Here is a 26222-nt window from a genome sequence, read left to right on the forward strand (position 1 = left end):
CCCCCAGGCTCTGTTGTTTATGCAAGCATCATAAGAGAACAGTCCCAAACTGGATCTTGGATTCAGAAACAAGAAATTACAAATTGCTCCATTATCCCTAGGATATGCCCAAATTACCTTCTTAGGGTACCATGTTATTAGGTGTATTAGGTCCAGATGTGATTACTACTTCTGAAGTTTCAGTGTTAGAGGTTTGGGAAGAATTATTTGTGGCTCCTAAAACAGTAATCATTGTAGCAAGTTGGAGGAAGATTATCTTGATACGTTATTTCTGTGGCCTTGAATAATATATCATCTCCAGTCTTGTAGACCAATAGAAATTTGAATTAAACAATATAAAATGTATCTCCTTTAATCTTAACATTTTGCTAATATAAGAAAAATATGTTCCATGTATACTGAATGCCTCAAAGAACATTCAAGAAATAACCCAAAGAAACCCCAAAATAAGAACCTGTCTTATATTTTTTTGAACCTTGAAATAACTGTTTGGCCTTATTGCCATGCACTCAAAAGCCTGATTGGGCTTATTATCAGGGTATGTCTTACTTTGGGGGAAACAGGGAAGTTACAATCACCCTATTGTTGAATATGTAATTTAGTAGTTGGAATATTAATTTATATGGCTTGAGATTGTCCTATTATTGTTTTACTTTAAACAGACATCAACATGGTTGTTAGCATGACTCTGGGTCAAGCAGTGGATGTTAAGGATTCATGTTCCTTTTGTATCCTTGATACCTTTCCCAGTATCAAGAATTACAAGGATGTATAGAGTGAAATAAAAGGCAATATGTGCAATATAGTGTATAAATGTAAGCATCTATAAGACGTTAAGTATGTGTATATAATTTGTAGGTAGTAATGTATATTGAATACAGAAGAAAGTTGTGTTATACTTCATATGGCGGAGATATCACCAAGATGGTTCCATCATGTACAATATTTTTTTTCTTTTTAACAATAAAAGTTTTTTTTAAATAGTCTTCAGGCACAGAGGTTCACTAAAAATTTCACAGCATTGGCAAGATAAATTTATACGTGGTATGTAGTAATGGATTATCAGAATAACATGTGAAATAATATTTTCAACTAAGAAGGCAGGCTTTTAAATGCCATAAACTTTTATAGTTTTCTATTCATAACCCTCTTTTTCTTTTAAAATTGCTAGGCTTTTTTTTACAATTGCTAAGCTTATCTGTCCTGAGAGTGTTGCTCCTTTCATACTGTCATATGTAATGTATTTTTATTTTTAGTTTATCAAATAATGGGTTTTTTTTAAAAAAAAGAGTGGACCAAGTTAGGACATACTATATCTATGAGGTGTTAGTAGTATTCAAATGCATGAGGCACTACTTGCAGTCTCAAGTAACAAGGAACGGACAAGAGACTGATCTTCTTGTTCCTCCTATCTGGAACAAGAGGTCATAAAGATCCGACATATAAAACCCCATGTAAAAGATTAACAGTTCCACTCAATCTAATTTGATAAATTAAATTCAGGTATAAATCACTGTCATGCATTAAGACACTTGAGGCTGAGTCTCCTGAGAACAGTTAAAGAGAAATCAGAGCTGCTGGGAGTAAATAGACACTATATATAACTGAATTAGCTGTATTGAAGATTTCAGATTCTGGTAACTGGGGGACATGCTCTCCTGCGGTAGCATGTGACAAGTGCCTTTAATCCAGCACAAAGCAGAGCCAGAGTTCTAGATATATTGCGCTATAAACTAAACTGAAATAAAAGTGGTGCGGCATAAAAATGGGCTTTGGGTAGAGCCAGCAAACCTTTGCAGAATTCCTGATCTGATTCTGGCATCTTCAGGTAGGCATGGGGGGGGGGGGAACAGGTCTGAAGCCCTAGAGAGTTGTTGGCTGTCAGTGATAAGTTATTGTCATTTTCATAAATGTATTACTTCTTTAAAGACATAAGTATCTTCAATTCAAGAATCTTCATAAATCATGGGTGGCAGATATTATCCCCAAAGAAGTGTTCTTTCTAAAATTGCAGCTCTTCTAGCATGTACATTAGAATCTGAGGAACAGAGCAAAAAACAAATAAATAATAGATACAAATGTCTTCTCTATAAAAAGAATATTCCCTATGATCAGAATTAGTATTTTATTTGTGTTCATCATTTTTCTTCTTTCTCCATCATCCCCATGTCATTTCCCTTTGTCAAAGTTTAGGTATTTAAAAACATGGATTTACATCAGGGACCTGAATAATGTATTTTTAAGTCTTCATATTGTAAAAAAAGATGATGAAGCAATATGTTTCTATGTGGTCTACATTTTACAAAAAGCTTAATGACTAAATGCTATATTGAAATTCAATGAATATTTATATGGATGGAAATCTGTTTCAATTTGTCTCAATCTCAAAAGAACTATAGCAGATGCAGTCATTAAATAGGAAGGATTCAATAACAAATTATTTTAACATGAAATAATGTTATATGAAAGTTATCACAATCACTACACAACAAATTCATGAAGATCCCAAGACCATTCCCCTAACAAAAAAGACTCTGAAATCAATAGAATGGACAGCATTTCCCTATCCATATTTACCTATAAGCCCAAGTCTAAGAAGTTCAGTGAGGATTGTCCCTATATAAGTCCTGTAATTATGTAGCTTAATTCCTGACTATCCAAGAAACAAGCATGATCCAAAGTTAAGCACCTACTAGTTTTATGGAAGCTGGAGGAAGTAGACAATACACTAATAAAAGATTTATCAAATCATCTTTGCAAATTGGTGGAATGATTATTTATATTTATTTATATTTATATTTTTATTTGGACTCTGAGCGGCATATATCTCTTAAAGAGAGATAATTTTGAGCAATGCTTACACAGACACAGACACAGCCTTCAACATCACAATTAAGCTGAATTCCATTCACTAAATGATGGCCTATCTTAAATTTTAGTTATCTTTCTGTTTTTAGAACATTGATGCATGCTGAGACAATAGTTGATATAATAATTCTACTACAGAGGTTCATAAAGAATAACATATCATTTCGGTATTCCAAACTTTAAAATATCTCTCTGCACTGACTAAACCAATATTGGCTTAACAAGTAACTTTTCAACTAAAACAAGCTTTTGAGGGAAGTCTGATTCAAAATAGTGCAACTTAACACTAAATGGGAACTAGCAAAAACTGAAAATAATGTCAATGTTTACTCAAAAATAAAGCGTGTTTTCAATTTTTTCACAACAGCCACAGCAAATAAATCTACCAATAATAAAAGAAAGCTTGCTACCTGCATCTGATCCTGGAATCCACTTTATCAGATTGGATATTTGACCAAATACATTGGTTGCCTGTCTCCACCTTAGGTAGTGATATATTAGTTTTATAAAATATGCCTGGAGTTTTTTTCTACCTTTTGGAGATCTCTTCAAATTGTATTTAAGGTCACAGAAAAAAAAATCCTGGCCTATTGATATGTAAGTGAAAGTGTTAAACAATGTCCTCAGTTTCATTTAGTTAAATTAAGAGACTTGTGCCTTATTTGAAACATGCAATATTCTTTCTTCTTTATGGATTATTTAAGTACAACATTTCTTCTGACTCTGCCTTCTTTGTAAAACTGTCTTTTCAAAATCCCGCAGGCAAAACTTCAATAATACATTTCAACTGGAGCTCCATAAGCTGATGCCTCTAAATCATTCTTGCCTTTGTTTTCAATTGGATTTGCATTTTTTTCTGAAATAGTTAACATTCAATTTCATGCTTGGTTTCTACAGTAAACATTGAGGCTTTATGTCATTGCCTCACTGCATTCCCTGTCTTGAACCAATAATAAATAGGTTTTTCTGAGAAGTTGTACCAGGTGTCCCAGACAGTGCTATTGATAAGCTGCTCCTGGGAATAGTTTTTTGAAATTAAAATAGAATTCCTCTGAACCAAGACTTGTCTTCCCCTCAGGTCCCTCAGTGGCTTCAGAACAGTGGTCTTTGGGCTGAAGCTGGCTCACACACATTCTAAAGCTCAGTCTGACAAGTTGTATTCTAAATATCTGCTTTTTGACAACAGGCAAGTCTTGAGATTAATAGGCAATACAGTAGTTGGGTCAATGCTCCAAGTGATGGCGCTGACATATGCAGGCAACTATATAACAGTGCCCAAAAGTCCCTTAGTCACCTCAACAAGCCAGCCAATTCTGGGGTCCTACACCAACAGTCTTCTTTCCCAACCCTCACCCATAAAGGCTTTTGGAGCAATAGCACTTGGAGCCAGCTTCTCCAAACAGCATCAAGGTACTGGGGAAGAGCTCAACCTGATCACTGGCTTTCTCCTATCAACAATGCATGAGGTAGGATCTTGAAAGGGGAGACAATGAGCCTGATGGTTGATTGGCTCCTGTCAAGTTTGTCATTTTGGAGAGGTATGACTTCTGTGTGTCCAGAAGGACCAATGGTGCAGGAGGTGGCATGAAGGCCAGAGTTTGAGTTCTCAGTAAGGACAGCTGCTCTCAGTTGGGCCTCCCTTTATGATTATCAGAAGCTCCATGTATATAACATGATTCAAAGTTTTTACATTTGTGGCCTTTCTTCACATGCCAGATGAAGATGAATCAACCTAAAACATTTTGTTTCATCATCTGAGAAATAGGCAGTTTTCTTGCTCATCACTCTTGCAAACAACACAAAAGACTCCTCTTAGGAGTTCACTGTTATGTACTTATTTAGAAGGCATCTCAAAATAGTTCTATTCTTTGAAGAAAAGATTCTTGGCAAAATCTTAGGCTTGTTTTTTGGCATCAGAATCTTGTCTGAAACTCTGGAGGACCTGCAGATATATGGAAGCCCCAGTGAACTACCTGAGTTACTTTTTGATCTAATGCAATCTGGTGTCACTCTCTGACTGGTACACATATCATCCTAATCCTCTAATTTATGTCTCTAATGAATCTACCATAGTTACTATGGGTTATTAGCAAACTAAAATATTTATTTATTAGACTTATTAGACTTGTATGCTGCCCCTCTCCCTTTCCTCTTTTGCTTCATGAAATAAGTAAATCGATCCAGTGATAGAGAATCTAGACTGATTTTTTTATACATTTAAATCACTGTAACTGAATTCCATAATCTGCATCTTTGTTATTAGTCTTCCAATCAAAGCTAGTAATACAACAGAAATTAAACAACATGGCTTTTCTGCTATCAAAGGAAGTCAACTCTACTGCAAAAAGATGAGCACAAATCATTCATCCTCTTCTCTTACTTTCCTGTTCTCTTTCCAAGTTCCTTGCTTTACTTTTTCAGTGGTGGGATTCAATTTTTTTAAACTACCGGTTCTGTGGGCATGGCTTGGCAGGCGTGACTTGGTGGCCATAGCAGGGGAAGGCTATTGCAAAATCTCCATTCCCTCCCCACTCCAGGGGAAGGTTATTGCAAAATCCCCATTTCCTCTCGATCAACTGGGGCTCGGTAGGCAGAGAATAGATGTAGGGGGTGCCAGTCAGGGATGGAATTTACCAGTTCTCCGAACTACTCAAAATTTCTACTACCGGTTTTCCAGAACTGGACAGAATCTGCCAAAACCCACCTCTTTTTTATTATTGGGAGTCCATTTTCTTTTGCATTCAAAGGCAAGATTTAAGGCTAAGAAATTCCTTCCAACAGTGAATCAAAGGTCTTTGTTTCAGATAATTGTTTAATTCTGCAAAACCATGCCTCATCAAAAGCCCTGACACAGGAAAACATCTGGGTCTCTATCATCTGCCTTCTCCAAGGTGCAGTAGAAACACCATCATTCTTTCATATCAACAAAAGGGAAACCTGAAGTACTGAAGATAACCTTGAGGCAAGTCTAATTGCACCTTGTTTCAGCATTTGTCCTAACAGACATGAAAACTTCATAGGATAGCATAGGCATTTCTGTTGTCTAAACCTGCCCACTCTGCATTTGGTAGGACTTCATGGGTCTGCTGGGGTGGGGTGGGGGGTGTATCATGGAATTTGTGTAACCTAAAAAAAAATATGGGAAAGCATTTTTAAAAAGAATTTTAACGGGGGGGGGAGGGAGTGCATGTTCAAAAATTCTCAGTTCAAGGTGCCATTATTTCCAATAACCAAGTCTAAACTGATGAGGTTGCACAATTTATTATAAGCTCAAAGTCATCTTAACTAACGTTTGTGTAATTTGCAGATGCTTCTAAAGATAGAGCCAGCTTGCTCTAGTGATAAAAGCTCCAGACTAGAAAGTGGGAGGCCGTGGGTTCAAGTTCCATTTTCTGCCGTGAAAATCAACCGGGTAAACCCAATGTATCCGGTAGGATTGTTCTGCGGAACTCAGCTTCTTGGATACGTTTGCGGTCTTGTTTGTATTAGCAATTTTATTAAAACGCAGGGCGAACCGGGCAGAAATAAAACGAACTTTTGAAGTTTAGGCTTTTATAGTTAAGTCGCGTCTAAATCCCTGGGACTGCAGCATTTCGCCGGCTTCTCTGAAACCGCCCTAAGCGCGGCTGCATAGGCCCGCAGGCGCCAGCTCAGCGTTTGTTTTGCAAAGTGGCCAACTTGCAGGAGACAGTTCGAGACCTCCTTAAAGGGACGGCCAACCTCGTTTCCCTCCATCGCCTGTGCCCAGAATCCTCCCCGAGACGCTGAAAAAAAAAACCTCCGAGATTAGCGAAGTGGTCGCTGCAAGCGGCTCCGTGGGGCGGAAGGGAGCGAGGGCAACTCCCCGGCCTTGTTTACCAAGTAAGCGGGGGGCTAAAAGACGCTCTCGCTCTCTCCACCCTCAATGGAGCCTCGCCTCAGGTTTCCGAGCTGAGCTCCCTAAAATGATCTGGCCGCAGATAACTGCAGGTTAAAGGCACCTGAGATAAACGGTTTCCAGCGGCTTGGCTGGAAACCATGAGATCTGGAGCAGATTTCACTGGCTATTCCAAGATGAAAGGAGCAGGGAGGGGAGCCTTTTGTGGCTTGGCAGAAAAACACTCTTATCAAGGACCCTGAAAGTGGCCCTCCCCAATCCTTCCTTAAGGGGCCCTTGTCGCAAGCAGATTGACTGACTTACCGGCACCTACTCCGAGCAAGGATGGAACTGCAGTCTCCATGAAGGCCTCCAGTTTTAAAAACTGTGGAGAATTCAGTCTATTCTCCCTTAAATGAGCCCACATCTTGTTTGCTTCAGGTTAGGATGACAAATATGGTTGGGGAGTTTATAGGCTAACATATCAAGTTCTTTCTCTCCTCAGATATTTCAGTCTCTAAATGGTTAGCGCAACCCAAATGCACAATCGGTGATCTCTGTAGAACTAACACCAGGGATAATGTCCAAGAGGTTGAATTCAAATGTGACTTAAGGCTTGTCCAAAGGCAATACTGCAGGTTTGAGAGATATAGCAATGAGACTTTATTTTACTTTATGACTATAAGTATATTCTATAACTCATCATCCTTAAATTCTTGGGAACCCCCCTCTCCCCAGTCTTTAGTGGAAGGTTTCTTGTAATATCTGCAACTTGTAACATAGGAAACTGCAAACTGTTACTACACGGAATTGTTGTCTGTTTTGCAGGCCAAAAATTGCAAAGAAGTATGGTGTAATATGCTTCATTTTAGGCCCCACATTATATAAACTTTAGATGTATATTTACCAACTAAGCTGTCTTTTGAATGTTCCTTATGAATAAAGAATTAGGATGAAAATTCTCCTGGGATGGAGAATCATGGTTTTGTTGGAAAGGGATCAATGGATATTGGAAAACATATGCTGCTCAATCATCATTTGGCAGGTCTATGGTATGAGTTTTTTAAAAAAAAATCTAATTCTTGAAACTAAAAATGCTTATATTTTTCTTTAAAAAATTATTTTACTGAAGTATTCATACCTGCCATTGGCTTTGACATACCATAGTACATCACTAAATTTGGCAAGTTACTTATATAAAAGAAAAAGATCCTTCTAAAGAAAAATAATTATGAAGACAAAAACATTTTCAATCAAAAGTTATTTTCTGGTTACCTGAACCCAGAAGTGGGCTGCTAAGGTGGAATGGTGATGTGTCCTTGCCCCTGTGATTCTGAGTGCTAGCATTCTACTACTGCACCTTGTGCACGAAGATGCAGGTACACCCAAGTGCAGTAGCAGAATTGCGCTGGACTCCGCTAGCACTCAGAGCCACAGGAGCGAGCACACGTCACCGTTCTACCTTAGCAGCTCACCTCTGCCTAAACCTCTTCCACCCTGCATTCATCATAATTGTTTTTAAACCTGGCTGTCTTTAGAATTGTCTGCAGGTCCATTTGCTCCTTGGAAAGCCCTCCAGACTTCTGATTGGACACACTGTGAAGTGACCAGCCTTACCAGGGATACCCCTTAATTCCTAACAGTTGGTATTTTCCTATCCTATCGTTTATTTTAGCCTTTAAGGTGCCACAGAGATTTTTTGCTATGTCAATTTGGCTGCAGTGCCACTACCCTATAATCTAGACTTCACTCTTGTTCAGGCTTTAAGTATTAAGTAATCCTGCTAAACACCATAGAGCCATTGGTGATTGTTTGGTTGGCTTCTGAAACAATCCTCCTGGGCTCTTAAATCTATGTTAGACCTCCATTTGTGGTTGGCATCTCTTTCCATACCAATCTAGGATTATATAAAAAATTAAAGATTTTCAGGGTAAAGAAATTCCAGGCAAGTGCCAATGAAATTAGTAAAATTTAATCCCAGATAAATAGATTTTGGATTGCTGTCACTATTTTGAATATGCAGGAAATATGTTAGGAAAGAAATTAAGGAAAACAACGTGGGGAATGAATTATATTTTACAGATAAAGAAATTGATGGACTTGGTTTAAACTTAAAATATTACTTAGAAATTATTGATTTTTGTGGTATAGTCTTTCAAATTAATTCAGGTAATATAGCTCAGAAGTGTACAGCTGCAGTATAAATGGACAAGATAACCCATAAAACTGAAATCAGAATCCTTGAAATTTACAAATATGGAAAACAATCTATGGTGCCTACTACTCTTACCATAATCCAAAAACCCAATTTGGAAGGGTCATCAACATTTAATTTCAAATAGGCCTCAAATTCCCACCACTAATTCTTTAGCTGAACTCTGCAGCTGTTCCTTTAACAATAGCATGATCTGCCACAATGAGAGAGATTAATAGCTTGCTCTAGATCAAGTTGTTATAGAGGTATACTGTATCTCTAGTGGTTGAAGAACTGGCAATTAATTAAAGGAAAGATTCAGGGCTGGAGAGAGGAGGAGAGGTGAAGAATAAGGCCTCACAGAAGAGAGAGCACTGATTACTTCTTAGAAAATGGAGTGCTCTCTGTTAGTTAAGGACTGATATGATATGACTTCTTTTCTATAAGAGAACAATTTTCTATTTAACTTATTTAAATGTTAACCTATCAAAAGATTTGGAAAATAGAAGTACTGTATATCAATACCCAAATGTAATCAAATGTTGCCCAGCTTTTAGAACTGGTGGTATTTGTACTCCTCAATTATTGTTTCTGGTCAAGTAGCATATTTTTATTGCAGATGTTTATTTTCATATGTATTGGCATGCATATTTTTTCATTTGTATTTTCTGCTTTATCAAATTAATCAAACTAATCAAACTAATTGGCCATAATTATGAATGAAATTAAATTGCCTCTTGACTCTCTTGCAAAGCTTAAATGATCAGAGGAAGGCTCAAGATTCTAAAAGAATGCAAGAATTACCATATGATTATTTTGCAAACATGAATATTACTTTTTATTTTGTTAATCAAAAATAAAAACTTAATCCAAAAGCACACAACTCCAACCAATGCACTGTTCCCAAGTAAGAGTTCAGATTGAATTGTGTATTTTTGTTCTAACTATACTTTTATGCTTAATTTCAAGTGAGCATAGGTATGATCAGATTAGTCAGCTGTCCACAGAACTAGTGTGATAAGTTTAAAACACTCTAGGTCTTGGCAATAACAAAGATGTATTCTTTGTATATTAATCACATGCACATGAATAATTCCCTTTTTGTTTTACATAATTACAAATAAAGCATTAAGACAAGATCAAACGAAAATGTCTGTGCTGGCTCCAAAGGACTGCCTAAAAATACTGGAATCAAAAGCAAAGTGCTTTTGTTTTAAATTTCCCCACACTGTTAATTGGTCTGTCAGCTGGGTAACAGGAGCAAGAGCTGCACAGGATGTTTCTCCAAATTTAATATCTATTCATCAGGTTAGACGTTGCCGAGGTAGTTAAACTGGGAAGGAAAGTGATTCCAGCCCCCTATAATCAAGCCTCCTTTTATGAAGTTTCTAGATTAATATTAGGAGGAAAGAGGCCAGAGGATTCCCGCTTGAACTGCAGGATTAGGAATATTTCTAGAATAAAGACGAGGGTGTGAATTGACTTTAGTTTGCAAGCATCTAAAGCAGAATTACAGCTTGTAAAATAGGTCTCCATCAGTCTCCCGGGAGACGACTCAGCTCGACTTGGGTGTTCCAGCTCCTTGTTCTCTATCTCGATAATTAGTCCCATCACAGCTCCAAATGTGTCTTCTCCTCCCGCTTGCCCGCCCCCCTCCCCACACACATAGACATACGCTCTTATCCCCAATAAATGTTGTTTGGTCCCCAAATTCCTTACATTTCTGAAGTCCTGCCGGACGCGGTTTCTTTGTAATGGGATTGTGCGGGACCTAAATGTTGGGGACAACGCAACCCCCAAATGCTACCTTTTCGGCCGTCGGAGCTCCTTTTAAGAAGGAAAAGAAAGTTTGGAGTGTGACTTTCTTATCGACGTGGGGGAAATGTCATTTGCTTTGGGCTTTGATGTCTGGTTGTCTTTCAACCGGTCCTTGCATGTCATTACCAGGCTCACAACAGAGAAGGGGGTGGGGCGGGATTTTTGGGGAAGGGAGGTAAAGGGGGGGAAAGACGAGAAGAAAACAAGAGCAGACAATTAGATGATTTCTGCCCTTCTGTTGCAAAGCTGAATAGAGGAATTCGGGACAGAGAAGCGACACGACGGCTCTATTCTTAACAGTGTGAACACACATAGGCGACTCGGGGAACCGGGGGAGGGGGATTTGTTTCTACTCCATGCCTTCTCTTTGGAGCAAGGCTTCGTATCTGAAAGCGAGACATTGAAAGCGGGGGGAAATCGTTCCGGTGCCGCGTTACTCAAAAGAGCTGCGATTTCCCACTACTATCCCCCTCTCCGCCGCCACACGAATCCTAGCGACCAGCTCACTTTCTTCTGCAGTAGCCCAATGTTCTATTTCGTTTTTATACTTGAACCGCAGCACCGTTGTGGTGATTCTTTTCTCTCTTATTCTTTCACTAGGCCCGACTGCCCGTTGAGTTTGTGGAAAGGCTCGTCGTTAGCCCCGATTTTGGCTTTCTTAGTCTTCGCCTTGGCATAAAACTACGCCCAGAAAAGCGGCCGGACTGGGTATGAACGGAAGGCCTCAGCTTCGCAATTAAGAGGGGCCATACTGGAACTTAAGAGGTTTCGCCCCAAAGGAGGAAATGCGAGAGCTTTCCACTAAGAGATTAAATAGGCCAGATTAAGGGGCAAAGCAAATGCCGTTGGGCAAAAGCTGAACGAAGTGTCGTGTGTACTGCAATAGTTTTGTGGGATGAACACCGGGCAAGAAGCAGCACAAGGCGACTTCTTGGCCAGAGGGGTCGGGTAGTCTTCACCAGCCAAAGCGCTTTGCCGCTGTTGTGCTGAGGTAGTTGGCCGGCGGCGTCCCCCTTGCGCGAGAAAAAAGCTGCCACACGAGCTGACCGTCCCTGCTTCTGGCTGACTCTGGTGCTCCCCACCGCTGCGGCTTTAAGCTTGGAGCACGAGCCCGCCAAAAGAGGGGGGCGGGGGGAAGCAGCACTCCGAACGGCAGCGACCCAGGCCTGGAGGGTTCCCGGATCACTGTCTGGAAGCAGACAGCTTGGCTGTCTTGCCGGAGTTCAGAACATGGCGCACCAGGTCCTCGGCCGTCGCTTGAGAGAGAGCAAGAGGGGCTTTTGTCGCTTCAACAAACACTGGCGGTTAGGGGCAGCTGCTTGTTTTGTTTCTTACTTCCAAGGGAGGCCTCGGAGCCGGGGCCTCGCTCCGACCAAGTTCCTTGGAGCGAGGACACCCACAGAAGGGCCTAGCAACTCCCAACTAGCGATGAGGCCGGAAAACCAAGGCCGCAGAAACTCAGTGCTGGGATGGGGAAAATGACCCTCTGCGCATGCTCGAATGGCCTAGTCGCCTTTCCCATCTGCCCCTCTGAAGTAAAAGCTGTTGAACCCGCTGAAAGGGGCGCTGGAGCAGCTTTTATCATTTTGGCGGTGTGAATATGGTTTGGTTACTTTCCTGCCGCTTCAGCCATGGCTTTACTGATTGCTAGATAAAATAATAACCTCAGCAGGTGACCCTAAGCTGGAAGGCGGGAAAAGCGACAGCCGTTGTATTTTGTTGACTTCTGCCTCTGAGGCAGAGAGCTCACGACGTCGTGGCGGCCATAGAAAGCCTGATTTCTTCGGTATTGTGAAAGGCCCGGGAGCAGCAAATGCGAAAAGGAGTTGGCCAATTTAACTGAGCTCAGTCACGCTGCTGCTTGGAGCGATGCTTGTTGGCTGGTGTCTTTTCCAGTCAAACAACCGAGCAAACATCCGTGGCAAGTCAAAGAAGTCCACGGATAAAGAAGCCCCCAATTGCCCACTTGGCAGACAAAATCTCCCGGGAAGCTTCCTGCGGACTCTACTTGCAGGAATCTTGCCTGAGCCTTGTAACCCCGGAGGGCCGCCTTCCCCTGCTGAGCCAGATCAGACGGGAGCTGTTCTTTCCCCCCTTCGTTCCTTCCTTCGCTCCGCCACCTAAGCAAGGACGTGGGTAGACATTCGTTTAATGACAAGTAATTGACAAATCCGAGAGGCCGCATTACCAGTGGCGGGGACAGTATTAATTATTGAAAAACCATTAGCCTCGGTGTGTGTCCTGCAGCGATCCCATCTTGCTGGGGATATATCAGCTGTCACGTCAGTTTTAGATGGAAGGGAAATCAGATGAGGAAACCCCCCGCCCTTTTCCTCCCCGAGCCCAATCTGGAGGGGAAGGGAAGCATCTTAAGAGAGCCTGCCCTCTGAGGCAGACCTCACACGCAGCCGGGTCCCGAGGAGAAGGTCCTCCCCGGAGGAACCCAGGCGGATCTCCTGCCTTTTCTAAGGCTTCTCCCCGGTCTCTCCTTGTCCCTTCCCACCGAGCGGCCCCCCGAAAAACGCGATATACTTCGTTAGTCGGAAGAAAAACTAGGCAGGGGAAAATACTGTACTGTACTTTGAAAGCCAAGTCGGCGAGGTATGAAATACACCCAGAAAATCGGGATTCTAGTTAATTTGCAAATTAACTCCCTTCGCAAATGATAAAAATTGCCACCAAAAAGATATTTCACCGACAAATACCATAACAATCGGGTCTAGAATGAAGAGAGGATTTTGTTTGGATTTTAACCATTGCGGGTTACCGACCCTCCCTAGACAAAAGGGAATTCCCATGGTTCTGAGATATATGCATGTATATATGCATACATATACAGTATGTACAGCCCACTAACACACACACACACACACACATACACACACACACACAAACATGCGGAAAGGTAGTAAGAAGTAGTAACCCAAAGAAATTAAAGGTGTGAGATAAAGGAAATGCAGCTAAATTGATTGCATCATTCATTTTTCATGCATACAATCCATCCTTGTTTCCTCGATAGATATAATGCTTCCTATAGTGCCTTTTATTCTTAAAACATTTCACAATCTGTTTATTTTTTCCTTTTGTACGGTATATTTATTATGCCATTTGAGCCTCGTTTATTCTCAATGTGCCCAAACTACCTTAATCTACTTCTTTCATGCTGGTTACTTATTTTTATATTATCTTACATTCATTCAGCACTATCTTGCTTTTTTTTACCCAAACTTTTAAAATACCTTCAATTTCTTCATTGAATTCAAGTTGTTTTTATGTTCTTGTTGTTGTAGCCAATTCTCATTCCCCAAGTAGACAAAAGCTCAGGCTTGCATACAACTTTCTTCACTTCTCTCAACAAACATTCAACAAAAGATACACCCTATGTTTCTGCCAGTATTGTGTATCTTAACTTTTTCATCAATTTTCCCATACATTAGAAACACCCCACCAAGTTAAAAAAATGCATCTACTTGCTCTTGATTTTCACTCTTTATGCATAACCTGCAATTGTGAAATTATTTTTTCTTGTCAAACACAATTTATTTGGTCTTTGATACCTAAATATTCAGATCCAAATTTGTTGCATTATACAATCATCCTAACATTCACTGCATGTTGTTTAGATTCTCAGCCAACAACCCAAGGATCAACTTTATACAAAAACACCCATCTTCCATCCTTGCAATGGGAAATCTTAATAATACAATGTACATACTTGAGGACAAAATAAATATGTATGTGAAAAACAATCAACTAAAATAAAATTAATAACCCTTTGAGTTCCACTGATTTCAGCAGATTTCAATGGCAGCCTGTAAGATGAGAAAATGAGTGCTTTTGCCTGAATCTTAATCTTTTCTGGCCAGATAAATGAATTTCAAGACACTATCGGGCATCACCTGTTTTTAACCACTGCAATCTATATATTATAATTAATTTGCAAATAGAATCATTCTTGCTACCTGGAAACTACTTGTAACACCTGTGGAGGAATCTAACATTCAGGTTGCCTGGTTGATGATTTTAATGAAAAGTTCTGGAAAGGTGTCCTTGGAAGATGGCAAGTGACACCTAGCACCTATGGTATCCTAGGTTTTCACCGAAGTGAAAAGCTATGTCGTTTCCATTTAGTCTATTCAAAGTTTTCACGTTGTTAATACAATTAAATGATGAAACCTGATTAAAAGAAAGTTAATGATGAAATCTAATTAAAGGAAAGTTAATATTTTCGGGTAGTTCCGGGGTAATTCCGGCTTTGTTACCAGTGGGTAAAACCTGTGTAGAGATGTGTTTCCTCCTTTCTTTTGAGCTTTAACAAAAGAAGGAGGCAACCATATATTGAGAAGAGAGGGCTACCTAGTACCTATTGGGGAAACAAAAAGGATGAATGCCACCATTGACCAGCTATTACAAGCAGAAAATAAAGAAAGCAAAATGGGAGGGGGGGGAGGATTTAGAATAATTCAAGCAAAGTTTTGCAATAATCAAATCTGCTACTGTTAAGAGAGCTGGCGGTATGAGATCAAAGTGCCTGTTAGGCCAATCCTTTGTTTTCTTTCCAATAGCCAGACCGTGGCTCCCTGAAAAATCACTGATCCCTACTCTTGAATTTGAATTTGCTTCAGCTACACATAGCCTAAGCATTCTGTCACCACCACTACCACCAGTCCCCAGTTGTCCCTTCAGTTAGCTGCGGGGTGGGGGTGGGCTTCAAAAAAAAAAGGACCGCCGCAGCCGCGGAGAGAATTCGCACCTTCGCTTCTGCCCCCAGCGGAGCAGCATTCCTGTGCTGTGCCCTGGGCACCTGTCCCAGGGTGGTTGGGACCAGAGGGCATTGGACAGCCAGATCCGTTTCTGCCTAAATCAGCACCAGTGGAACCTTTTCCTTCCTGGGACGTTTGAGGGTGACGGTAGAGAGAGGCCGTTGCCTTGTTCCACTGGGCCCGATTCTGAGTGGGAAGCAGCAGGAAGCAAATGCGGTTCTCCCCCTTGTACAATGCTCCCAATTAAAAGAAAAACAAAACCCAAGATAAATCCCTACCTGATGCCAGAGAGCTGCAGATCGCAGATGACAAGCTAGATACCCCACCGTCTGCAATTCCGTGGAAAGGCATCGCTGCATTTATTGGAGCGACTGTTGACTTTAGCACAAAGCAAAGATTTCGCTGCCCGCTAGTTTAAAAATGAATATTTTACCAAGATATCGATCAGCGTTATAAAATTCAGTTAAGCACAATGGCTCAAAAGGAGCAGAGGAAACAGGCGCGCACTCACTCACCCACTCACACACGCACACACATACAATATACACATAGCGAGAGGTAAAGAACAGCCGTCCTAATATCTGTGTAAATTTACCGAAGTATGACGTGCTGCGTAAAGTTTGCCCTCCTGGAATTTGGAGTTAGATTTTTTTTATTATTTGTTTACTGATTTTGTTTATTCACAGATCACTACGATTTAAAGCACCAGCACTTTTTTTTTAAGTGTGGAGACGAACTAATGAGTGTGATCTTTTGAACCGCCCCCCCTTTTTTTTTAACCAAGCCGCCATCCGCAGGTTTAAGGGGGGAAATATGGGCAAAAATAGAAAGAAACAATTGCTACTCAGACTTCTCAGTGGCTCATTTTTTTCCCCTTTAATGTTTTCGTCCCTCTTCTCCCCACCCCCTCTCCCGAATGTCTGCGGGCAGAAGTACATCTTATCGTTCGGGATCATCGGAGTGGGAATTCAGCTAAGTAGTTTAAAACGAGCGTGGCACAATAGGGTAGGCGCGCTGGGACCAGCCAGGTTAGAGCGATCCATTGACAGCCCATTGTCTTCCGATCAGTCCCGTTTCGGACCTTCATTCTTCTTCGCGACGGGAGCCTTTTATGTGATAATGAACACACATTTTCCGCTTTGCTTCACAACGTGTGTGTCCTTGCGGGCGGAGAAGCACGGATTCCTCCTTTGGGGAGGCGGGATGCGCGCCCCACTCTGTTTTTAGGGGGTGTCTTCTCTTTTGCTTCGCGACAAACCGTGTGAGGGCTAAAGTAAAAACCTTCCATTTTATTTACTTTTATTTTTAAAAAAATGTGCCAAGGATCTATGCACGTGTCTGAGAGGTATCCCTTGCCCGTTTAGTTTAGATTAGTTTAGTTTACTTTTGTTTAGTTTCCTTAATAAATAAAAGCAACCCAACGAAATGTAGGATTAGGGGACGAGATGGGTTTATTGTCTCGTTTTCGTGGTCTTAAGGTCAGTTCTTATTTCCTACCAGGGTTAAAAAGGAATCTCCCTGACGGATACTGATTGAATCTTAAGAGGAAGTCTAGTGGGTGTGAGTCCCATTAGAACGGAGAGGTTTGGAACTAAGTTGACGGTACAATTTAAAAAAGGAAAGATTTGTTATAAATTAGCGCTTACCTATAAAATATAAGTTGGAAAAATGAGATTGAATTAGTTAACCGCACATCTAAATGTTTTTTAAAAGAAAAATTAAACATCCCAATATTCAAAATATTCATTTAATGGCAAAGAAACGTGAGCAGATTGGTCATCAAAAGGCCAGAGGAGTTTTTATTTTCCATCTTTCTGACTTGTTGCCTATGTGCTTAACAGTTCAAGTTATGATTTTCCACATGTATAACATGCTTCTCTCAAGCATATACACAACCTGTGTTCAGTCACGCAAATCTATAAGCCCAGCATGCACTTGAATGAGCTGGTCTTATCTTCTTGATGCTTAATACTCTGGGTCACTGGGAGCAGGGCTGGTGATTTGGGGATCCAGGTGCAAATTGTATTTATTGATGTTGTATCTGTAACCCTCAGCCATTTAATTTGGGGTCCGCCTTTCCCCAATAAACTCAGCTTTAAACCCAAGCTAGTTGCAAGTCAACTGACCACTGTGAAGCCAGAAAGAAATCCTTTTTAAAAAGCCCTTTGAACACTGCTAGATCTCCTGTCAGCTGCTACCCCCAGTTACTTTGAAGAACAATCCTAGTGTCAGCACACAGAATCTAAGCAAGGACCAATCCAGAGGGCGGAAATTGCCCACCCCCACCCCATCTTCTGGGCTGAGTCACAACTCTCAGCAATAGGGAAAGCTTCCTATCTTCTGCATGACTCCGGTACAGTAGGGCTAGTTTGAAATGCCAGAAGCCAAAAGCTTTGCACTGAGTTTGCAGGGCATTTACAATGACACTATTGTTCATCGACAATCGTATGGTGCTTGATTGTTTCTCTTTTGATTTGTTGCTGTTCATTTACAACTGTGGGGAAGATGCCAGAGTCACGCGGTTCACAAACCTGTGTAGATAGGGGCCCCCATTCAAGACTTTCAGACGACCAAGGAGAAATGCAGGTGGGGTGGGGGTTTTGTTTTGTTTTACACTTGGTTAGGAACAGCTGCCACTCTTATGAAAGGGATGGAAAGGCAATGCATTATGCCAGTGTTTCCCAACCTTGGCAACTTGAAGATATTTGGACTTCAACTCCCAGAATTCCCCAGCATTCGCTGGCTAGGGAATTCTGGGAGTTGAAGTCCAAATATCTTCAAGTTGCCAAGGTTGGGAAACACTGCATTATGCTATCACTTGAAGCTTTCAAGAAGAGACTGGGTTGTCATTTATCAGAAATTGTGTAGGGTCTCCTGCTTGGGTTTGTGTAGGGGTGTGTGTATGTGTATGTGTATGTGGTGGACTAGAAGACCTACAAGGTCCCTTACAACTCTGCTAATCTGTTATGCTTTAACAGTGTGCCTGCTTTCTTAGTTTGACAAACCCCCGTGAATGAGGTTACACCAGGTAGGGCAGTTTTATTTCCCAGGTGCCCAAGTCGACTTCAGACAGGCCTGTTGCGGGGCCATTTATAATGATTCCTCTGCCCTCTATGCAAGCTTGGAAAGTTCCCCAAAAGGAGCCGTTGTGCTTATCCAGCATATGGATCACATGCTCTTCCCTTTGAGACTGTGCTCTTATTAGGAGTGTTTGGACTGATGGTAGACATGCCCTAGTCAAGGGTAGGCAAAGTTGGCTCTTCTATGACACGTGGATTTCAACTCCCAGAATTCCTGAGCTACCATGATTGGCTGAGGAATTCTGGGAGTTGAAGTCCACATGTCATAGAAGAGCCAACTTTGCCTACCCCTGCCCTAGATAAAAACAACAGTGTCAGATACTCCATTATGCCACCTGATGCCTAATATCCTGTGAAGAGAAGTCATTTCTGCATGTGTTTGATATGGAGTCCGTGTTTCACAGGCACCCAGAAAAATATTACCGCACGTCTGTAAAACTTCAATTTTGTTCCAGAGCTGATTATTCAGGTTCCAATACAGTGGAGCGCAGTCTACCTACTGCAATTAAATTCTGCACCAATCCTCACTGTTCAGGAAAAAAGAATTAAATTGGTTAGCTGCCTGTATTTTCTGCCCTTTGATTGTGATTTTGCACTTTGTGTATAGTCCATGAGGAGCAGGCCGATGCATAACATGGTCTTTTGGATGTTGATGGTAAGCTCAAAGTTACAACTAGCTATGAAAAATTTATCCATACTGACTTGAATTTCTGGTCCTGAGCCAGCATCCAAAGGCTGGTCCTCAGCAAAGAGCAGAGTAGTTTCCTTTACTTTGCTCCATCTGAAGAGCTTGAAGTCTTCTCAGATGGGAAAGATTGCCATCCACTTTTTACCCACCTATTAAAACTCTAAACTGCTCGGGACCGTTTTAGCTTTTGTTGGAGGGTTCTCTTCTCTTCTTTGAACATTCATTTCATAAATTAACACCTAGACGTTTATATACTAGGTGAATATTGTGTCCTCTCTTCAAATATTTTAGTTTAGACCACAACGCTCAACAACTTCAGACAGCATGGCCAACCGGTCAGGTATTGAGCGCTGTAATCCATAACAGCTGTGAGGTCACCAGATATTCTCCCTCGCTGTTTTAAGGCCACCTGTCATTCAATCCCCTCTCCCTCACCTCCGCATGGCAACTATGCCCAAACCAAGCCGCAAAACATGTTTTGAACAATGAAATACCGGCAAAGCTTTGTGTTCTTCTCTGGTAATCTTCCCTGACTGATGGGTCAGCTGGGTCCACTGATCCAAGAATGATCTCCTTCTAATCCATAGGAATACTTCTGAGAGGCGCGATTCTTGCTGCTATTGGTTATCGGGAACGAAGAGCAATATTTTCCATTTCTCCTTAAGAAACTACCAGGGAGTCCACTGGGACTTAACTACTTAACACTTGCAATTGTCTCGAAGCAATCAAGGCTGCTTGCCCAACCATCGGAATCTTACCCGATCCAGCCAAACGATGCTAGATTTAATGGGGCTGATTTCCGTGTAAACACACTGAATAGAAAGCCTCGGACTGTCGCCGAGAGCTTGCCAGAAACGAAGCCCCCGTGGCTCTGAGGGCTAGCGGAGTCCGGCTTAATTCTGCTACTGCACCTGGGCAGGTAGCGAAATCGCGCATGGAGACGAAGGTGCGCCCGTGGCCCAGGTGCAGTAGCAGAATTGCGCGGACTCCGCTAGCCCTCAGAGCCACGGGGGCGAGCACGCATCGCCGTGCCACCTTAGCAGCCCACCTCTGCTTTCAGCCCCTAATATTACACACTTTTATTTATTTTTTTAAAGAAAAGGGAAGAAGAACAGAGACACAAACTGGCAAGGGAAAAGGGAGATTTTTGCGCCCCCCCCCCCTGTGAGCCCACCTGATTGGATTTTATGAAAGGGGATGGTTATACGTTGACCTTCCTCCTTCCATAGATTTTATGCAGACTGCATCGGACCATCTCTCCGTTATTTTGGTTTCTTTAGCCAGGCGAGAGGGGAAACTGCAGGGACCATCTCTCCGTTATTTTGGTTTCTTTAGCCAGGCGAGAGAGGAAACTATGTGCATTTTGATAATTGTCCTAGGAGCCACTTGTTTGGAAGTGGAATCACGACCTTTGCTAAACAGGTGTTGATGGGTTGCTGGGGCGCTTAATAAGATGCTTCAAACTCTTGGTTCCTTGAAATATATACACTGCATATTGATCAGCATCCAGCTAAAGATTACAGGCCCAGTCCTTTATTACAGGAGAATTGATTTTAACCCTACTATGAAAGTCAAAGGAAGATTATTTTTTTTAAAAAGTCTGGATCTTGTCATTTGTAATTATTGAAGGGTACAGTCATATTCAGACTTACCTGGGAGTACCCTCATTTAATTTAAGGAAACATGTAAGTACACAAAAGTTCAATGAAGCTTGCTATAAAAACAAAACAGGACTGTAACTTCAGAGCATTTATGAAGAGACTCATATTCAGAAATCATCCCAAATGTTTCCCATGAGAACTGTAACTGTAAGAAGTGGTAAATTCAATGGACTTACAATTCTGTCATTAATAAGATATTACTAAGTAAGAACAAATAATGCCAAACCATTTAAAGTAGCAATGAAAAAGTAAAGTTTTCAACCTCACTGAATTCATTTTTCCCTTCTGTAGACATGGATAGAATTGCATCATTGATAGCACCTGCTGGGTTTCACTCGAATTACAACATGTTCATAGGATTCCCACCTTATGATATACAAGCAAATCAAAACATTCAAGGATGTAAGTCATGTTGAATCCAGTTAAGCATGATTTCCTGCAAAATGAATAGTCAGGAAATGGAAGAAGAGGTCAGTTAAACTCAATAGGCCTCTCTTGAAAATATATGCATGCAAACAGAATAATTGAATATTCCTAGTTGTAGTTCACATAAGAACTGTGTAGGGCTAAACTACATAGAAACATAATGAGCCTGGAGGCTTAAATATTTGTTCCTATATGCCATTACAGTAGAGAGTCTTTCATTTGCATTTCTTTTTTTCTTTTTCTTTCTTAAACTTGTCTTAATAAATTCACTGATTTGAAATTATTCCACAGTCGTTTTCAGCCCCAGAATTTAACAGATTGTATTATTCATTTAGCCAGCAGAAACGAGGGAGAGGATGCACAACTTCAGATCTTTAAAAAAATGGAGGGCCGAAGGATATCCAACATCATTTTAATATTGGTTTGTGGGAATTTGACTGGTTGTTACCAGAATACACATTTATAAGGCATAAATAAAAACGTACAGAAACGATAAATTAATTTGATTCAAACCTTTGCGTGTCGAATTACAATCTAAAGTCTCTTCTTCCCCCCTTTTTTTCTCCGATTTCATAATGCTACAGTCTCTTTGATCCTCAGTTTTCGAATCTAACATCAGTTCGCACACGCGCACACATACTTCTGCGCCACTCCCACATCCAAAAATAGATATATTTGTAACTTCCTAAAGCCAAAACAACAAACATACCTAAGGTCGCTTTTTTAACGCCTTAAAAAATCTTTCTGGTTCAAAGGGGAGTTAAACGGGCGTCTGAAGGAAACTGAGGACGACCAGGAGCTGGAGCTGACTCCTGACGGTCGTTGGAGTCAATGAGTCCCTCCACGCTTCCGCATCCTTCCATGGGCGCTTAAAATCATACAACAGCGGGGAAAGGGGGCTAAATAGTTATTGTTCCGATTGATAGGGGACAGGAGTGTCGGATTCCCGGTCCTGCGCTCCCCACCCGACCCCCAACCACAGATGGGAAACAAAATTGAGCGCTCATCCAAAGAAGGGGAGGGGGGCTGAAATTGTCCAATGTTACTTAGAGGAGCTTTGGACCTTCCCTGGACCGGGTCTCTTTCTGTGGGTATTGAGTCAAGGGTGGGGTGGGGCCAGGATAGCTTTGGGCACAATGTTCGAAGACTTTTCACGGGACTTTTTCTCCCGCCCCACAAAGTCTCGGGTTTGGCGGTGGGGAGGGAGAGAGGGGGGTGTTCTTTAGGACGAGTTCATGATGGGCCTCGAGTACATCCCTTGATAATAGGAGGCGTCTCCGGCCAAGGGCGAGGCCTCGAGGCCGCTTTTGTTCGTGACGGCGCCCATGGCCAAGCTGCCGGGCACCGGCGAGCCGTAACCGGCGTAGGGCATCACTTGCTCGTAGGCCTTCAGGTCCATTTTGGGGTGGGGGGGATGAGGGTGGTGGGAGTGCTGGTGGTGGGAGTGGGGGTGGAGGGCGTGCTGCTGCTGCTGCTGCTCGCTGGAGGACATCAGGTTAGTGATGGAGAAGGGGTGGTTGAAGGCGTAGTGGTGCTCGGCCTTGAGGTGGACCTCGTGGGAGAGCCCCGGGTGGCCGTGATGCTGAGCCAGCAGGTGCTGCTGCTGCTGTTGCTGCTGCTGCTGCTGGGCCGGCGACGGGGAGGGCTCCGGCTGGCCCTTCAGCTCGGCCAACGAGCGCTTGTGCTCCCGGCAAGGCGAGGCGTTGGAGCGCGGCGATTCCGACGCTCCGTTGGGGCCATCGCGCTCCGCCTGCGGGAGCGCCTTTTTGCCCGGGCCCGAACCCGGCGAGGCTCCCTGTTGTTGTTGTTGCTGCTGCTGTTGCTGCTGTTGCTTGGAGCCCGGCGGTTTCTCGCACTTGAAGCGCTTCTGGCGCCGCAGGTAGCAGCCGTTCTCGAACATGTTGCCCGAATCGGGGTGGAGGGTCCAGAAGGAGCCCTTGCCCGGCTTGTCCGGCGAGCGGGGCACCTTGAGGAAGCAGTCGTTGAAGGAGAGCGAGTGGCGGATGGAGTTCTGCCAGCGCTGCTGGTTCTGCCGGTAGAAGGGGAAGAGGTCCATGATCCACTGGTAGATCTCGCTCAGCGTCAGCATCTTGTTGGGCGACTGCTGGATGGCCATGGTGATGAGGGAGATGTACGAGTAGGGAGGTTTGGCGTGCGTGTAACTCCGGCGGTAGCTCTTGGCGTCGCGGGCCCGGCCCAGGCCCCCCGCCGGCCCGTAGCCGCCGCCGCCGCCCCCGGCCCCCACCGGGCTTAGTGCGGAATAGGCCCCCAGCGCGGCCCCCATGGAGCCCGCCTGGGCGCCCAGCGGGCTCAGACTGGGGCTCAAGTGGGTCGCCATGCCGGCCATGGCCCCCGCACCCGGAGAGAGGTTCATGCCCGCCGGACCAGCCGCGTAAGACATGCCCATGGAGCCGCCGGACGCCACGGTGGAGAGGTTGCCAGCGCTGCCCATGGCGGGCATTGCCATGTAGGTGTTCATGCCCAAGCCGGCGTTCATGGAAGGGTAGCCCTGCAAAAGGCGACAAAAGTAGGGAAGCCGGGTGGTTAGACGCTCTTGTGCCCAGATCGCACCCTTCCCCATCCAGAGGTGGACTGCTAAGGTGGAACGGTGGCCCCCGTGGGTCTGAGTGCCGGCGGAGTCCGGCGCAATTCTGTACTGCACCTGGGCAGGGAGCGATTTCGCTCCCTGCCCAGGTGCAGTAGCAGAATTGCGCCGGACTCCGCCGGCACTCAGACCCACGAGGGCGAGCACAGGTCCCCGTTCCACTTTAGTCCACTTCTGCCCCCATCCCAACCCCGAGACCCCCATCTCGCTTGGCGACCCACGCTGGCCTCCTCGTTACGCCGCGCGCACCCTTCCTGGACTTTCCCCCGGAACTCCTTAGAAACAATGGAAGCATTTTCTGGAACCTGTAGTAGCGTCGCCTTGGCCGGGACACCCAGCGCCCCTTGAAGGCATTTGGCATTTCGGCATTTCGTAATTCAGCTGGCGCCGAAAGCTGAGCTTGAATCCCAGCTTGGGTTGGAAACCCGCCTCCCAATAAATTCAGTGTTCAAAACAGCCAAACTAGCCGGATCGTATCCAGGGCGAAGAAAAACGCGCTAGGTTTATAGGAAATTCCGCTGGATCTCTTTAAAAAACAAGATTTTGCTAATTCGCCCCACAGATCTGGAGATCGCAGCCCCAATTCCCAGGTTTTAACAGCTGCGCTGGGGTGTGTGCTTGCTTTTACACTCCTACTGTATGGGGAAAGGATTTTGCTTAAGTAAATGGTCTAGTTTCTCGAAGATCAATGGGAACTTAAACCTACCACTCACTAGGGAGGAAGAAGATAGTATGGAAACACCACATTCTGCGCACCATACCCCTGGGCGCATATTTAGCCTTAAATGTTGATCTAGAAACTAAGTCCGACAGTTCCAGCACCTTCTCTCTTCAAAACATGCAGTGCCATCCAATGAATGGTTACTAGAGAGGTGTGTGCCATTGGATGCAGTTAGGATTTACTCTCTACTCCCGATAACTATGTGCACCACCTCAATTCGAGATACACCAACCAATTGAACGAAGTCCAAGGCGTTCACTTTCCACTTAGTGGCGATTCCCTTGGATCGCAATGCAATTTACCTCCCAAGTAACCAGTGCGCGTTAGCATGGCTAGCCCACCGGCCACTAGCTCCAATTAAAAGTCTCGATCCCAAATAAGAGCGTTCAAATTTTACTCAGAATTTAATCTCTGTTCTTGGGAGTAATCCACATTGATTCTCCGCGGAATTTTAGTTCTCAGCAAGCTGAGGACTGCAACTCAATCGCGGCGTTTAAAGCGCCTCCACAGATTAAAGGAAACCTTTAGGAAATCTTTTTAAGGGCTGAGTCCAGACCGGCGCCCTTAAAAAGGGAGAGAGGATTTCAGAGCTTTAGGGTGAAACCTGAAAAGTGCATTGGATCGAAAGGGGAAAAAAATGTATTGAAGCTCAAAGGATCGTGCAGTTTCCTGGCCGTGTGGAACAGATACAACCAAACTCTTGGACAAATTGTGGGTTCCAGGTAAATCTTTGCTTCCTTTTCCAGCGACTCTCAAATAAAATAACCCATTTTGGCTGCCCTTTCCCTTCGACTTTGAACCTTCCCGGGGCATGTTTTAGAACCATAAATGCCCCCCTCCCGTTCTCCTTGCTTCCTTATAGTTCCCCCCCCGCAGGCCTCCCCCCCCCCCCAAGTTCTCTCTGCCAAACACAACTTTGTTAGGATAGCGCGGCTAGGCATGGCAAAAGGATTTGGAGGCTTCGCAAGTCAATATTTGATCACAAAGTTAATATTATCTCAAGGCTAACAGAGTGTTGTATAAAAGGAGAGAGGGAGAGAGAGAGGGAGAGAGAGAGTCCTGTTTTTAGCAGAAGGAGGAGGCTTGGGGATTGGGTGGGGGACCCGAACACAAACACAGAGAGAGAGAGAGGAAGAGAGAGAGAGAGAGACGCGCGCACGCCAACACACAGAAGTTGCCTTTTACCTCTGGCTCGCCGTAGTAGTTGCTCCACTCCGTGTGCTCGTGTCCTTCCATTTTCACGACTCCCAGCATACTGGAAGCGGAGTGCATAGCAGTTTAAAATTTAACAGCCACAATAAGCGACGGCGGAGAGGGAGCGGGCAGAGGGAGAGAGAGCGCGAGGGCGAGAGCGCGCAACCAAAAAAAAAAGTAGAAGAAGGAAAAGGAAAACACCCCCCTGTGTAACCCTCCCTCCTTCCCTCTTTCTCTTCCTCCTCCCCTCCCTCCCTCTTCTCTATGGGTGATGGGGAGGGGGAGGGGGAAACCTCTCGGCTTGGGGTTTGTCCCCGCTTGCTATTGCTGCTGCGGCTGCTGCTACTA

General features: G+C 43.5%; 1 protein-coding gene and 1 long non-coding RNA gene across 4 annotated transcripts in view; both read right to left on the reverse strand.

Annotated features, from left to right (window-relative positions):
* Window positions 1–16000, reverse strand: part of LOC139164623 (uncharacterized) — a 59950-nt gene extending 43950 nt beyond the window's left edge. For all 3 annotated transcript variants that reach the window (XR_011558667.1, XR_011558664.1, XR_011558666.1), the window contains exon 1: window positions 15778–16000. This is a non-coding gene — a long non-coding RNA (uncharacterized lncRNA). The remainder of the gene's footprint in view (window positions 1–15777) is intronic.
* Window positions 16001–21784: 5784 nt separating this feature from the next.
* FOXA2 (forkhead box A2) lies at window positions 21785–25966 on the reverse strand. Its single transcript, XM_070749063.1, has 2 exons — window positions 25866–25966; window positions 21785–23863 (listed from the first exon to the last, which is right to left on the reverse strand). Exons 1-2 carry the CDS (start codon window positions 25950–25952, stop codon window positions 22577–22579), a joined length of 1374 nt encoding a protein of 457 aa, XP_070605164.1. The 5' UTR covers window positions 25953–25966; the 3' UTR covers window positions 21785–22576.
* Between the last annotated feature and the right edge of the window lie 256 nt (window positions 25967–26222).

This window comes from Erythrolamprus reginae, chromosome 3 (assembly GCF_031021105.1).
Source record: "Erythrolamprus reginae isolate rEryReg1 chromosome 3, rEryReg1.hap1, whole genome shotgun sequence".
In the NCBI taxonomy this organism is placed as follows: Eukaryota; Metazoa; Chordata; class Lepidosauria; order Squamata; family Dipsadidae; genus Erythrolamprus; species Erythrolamprus reginae.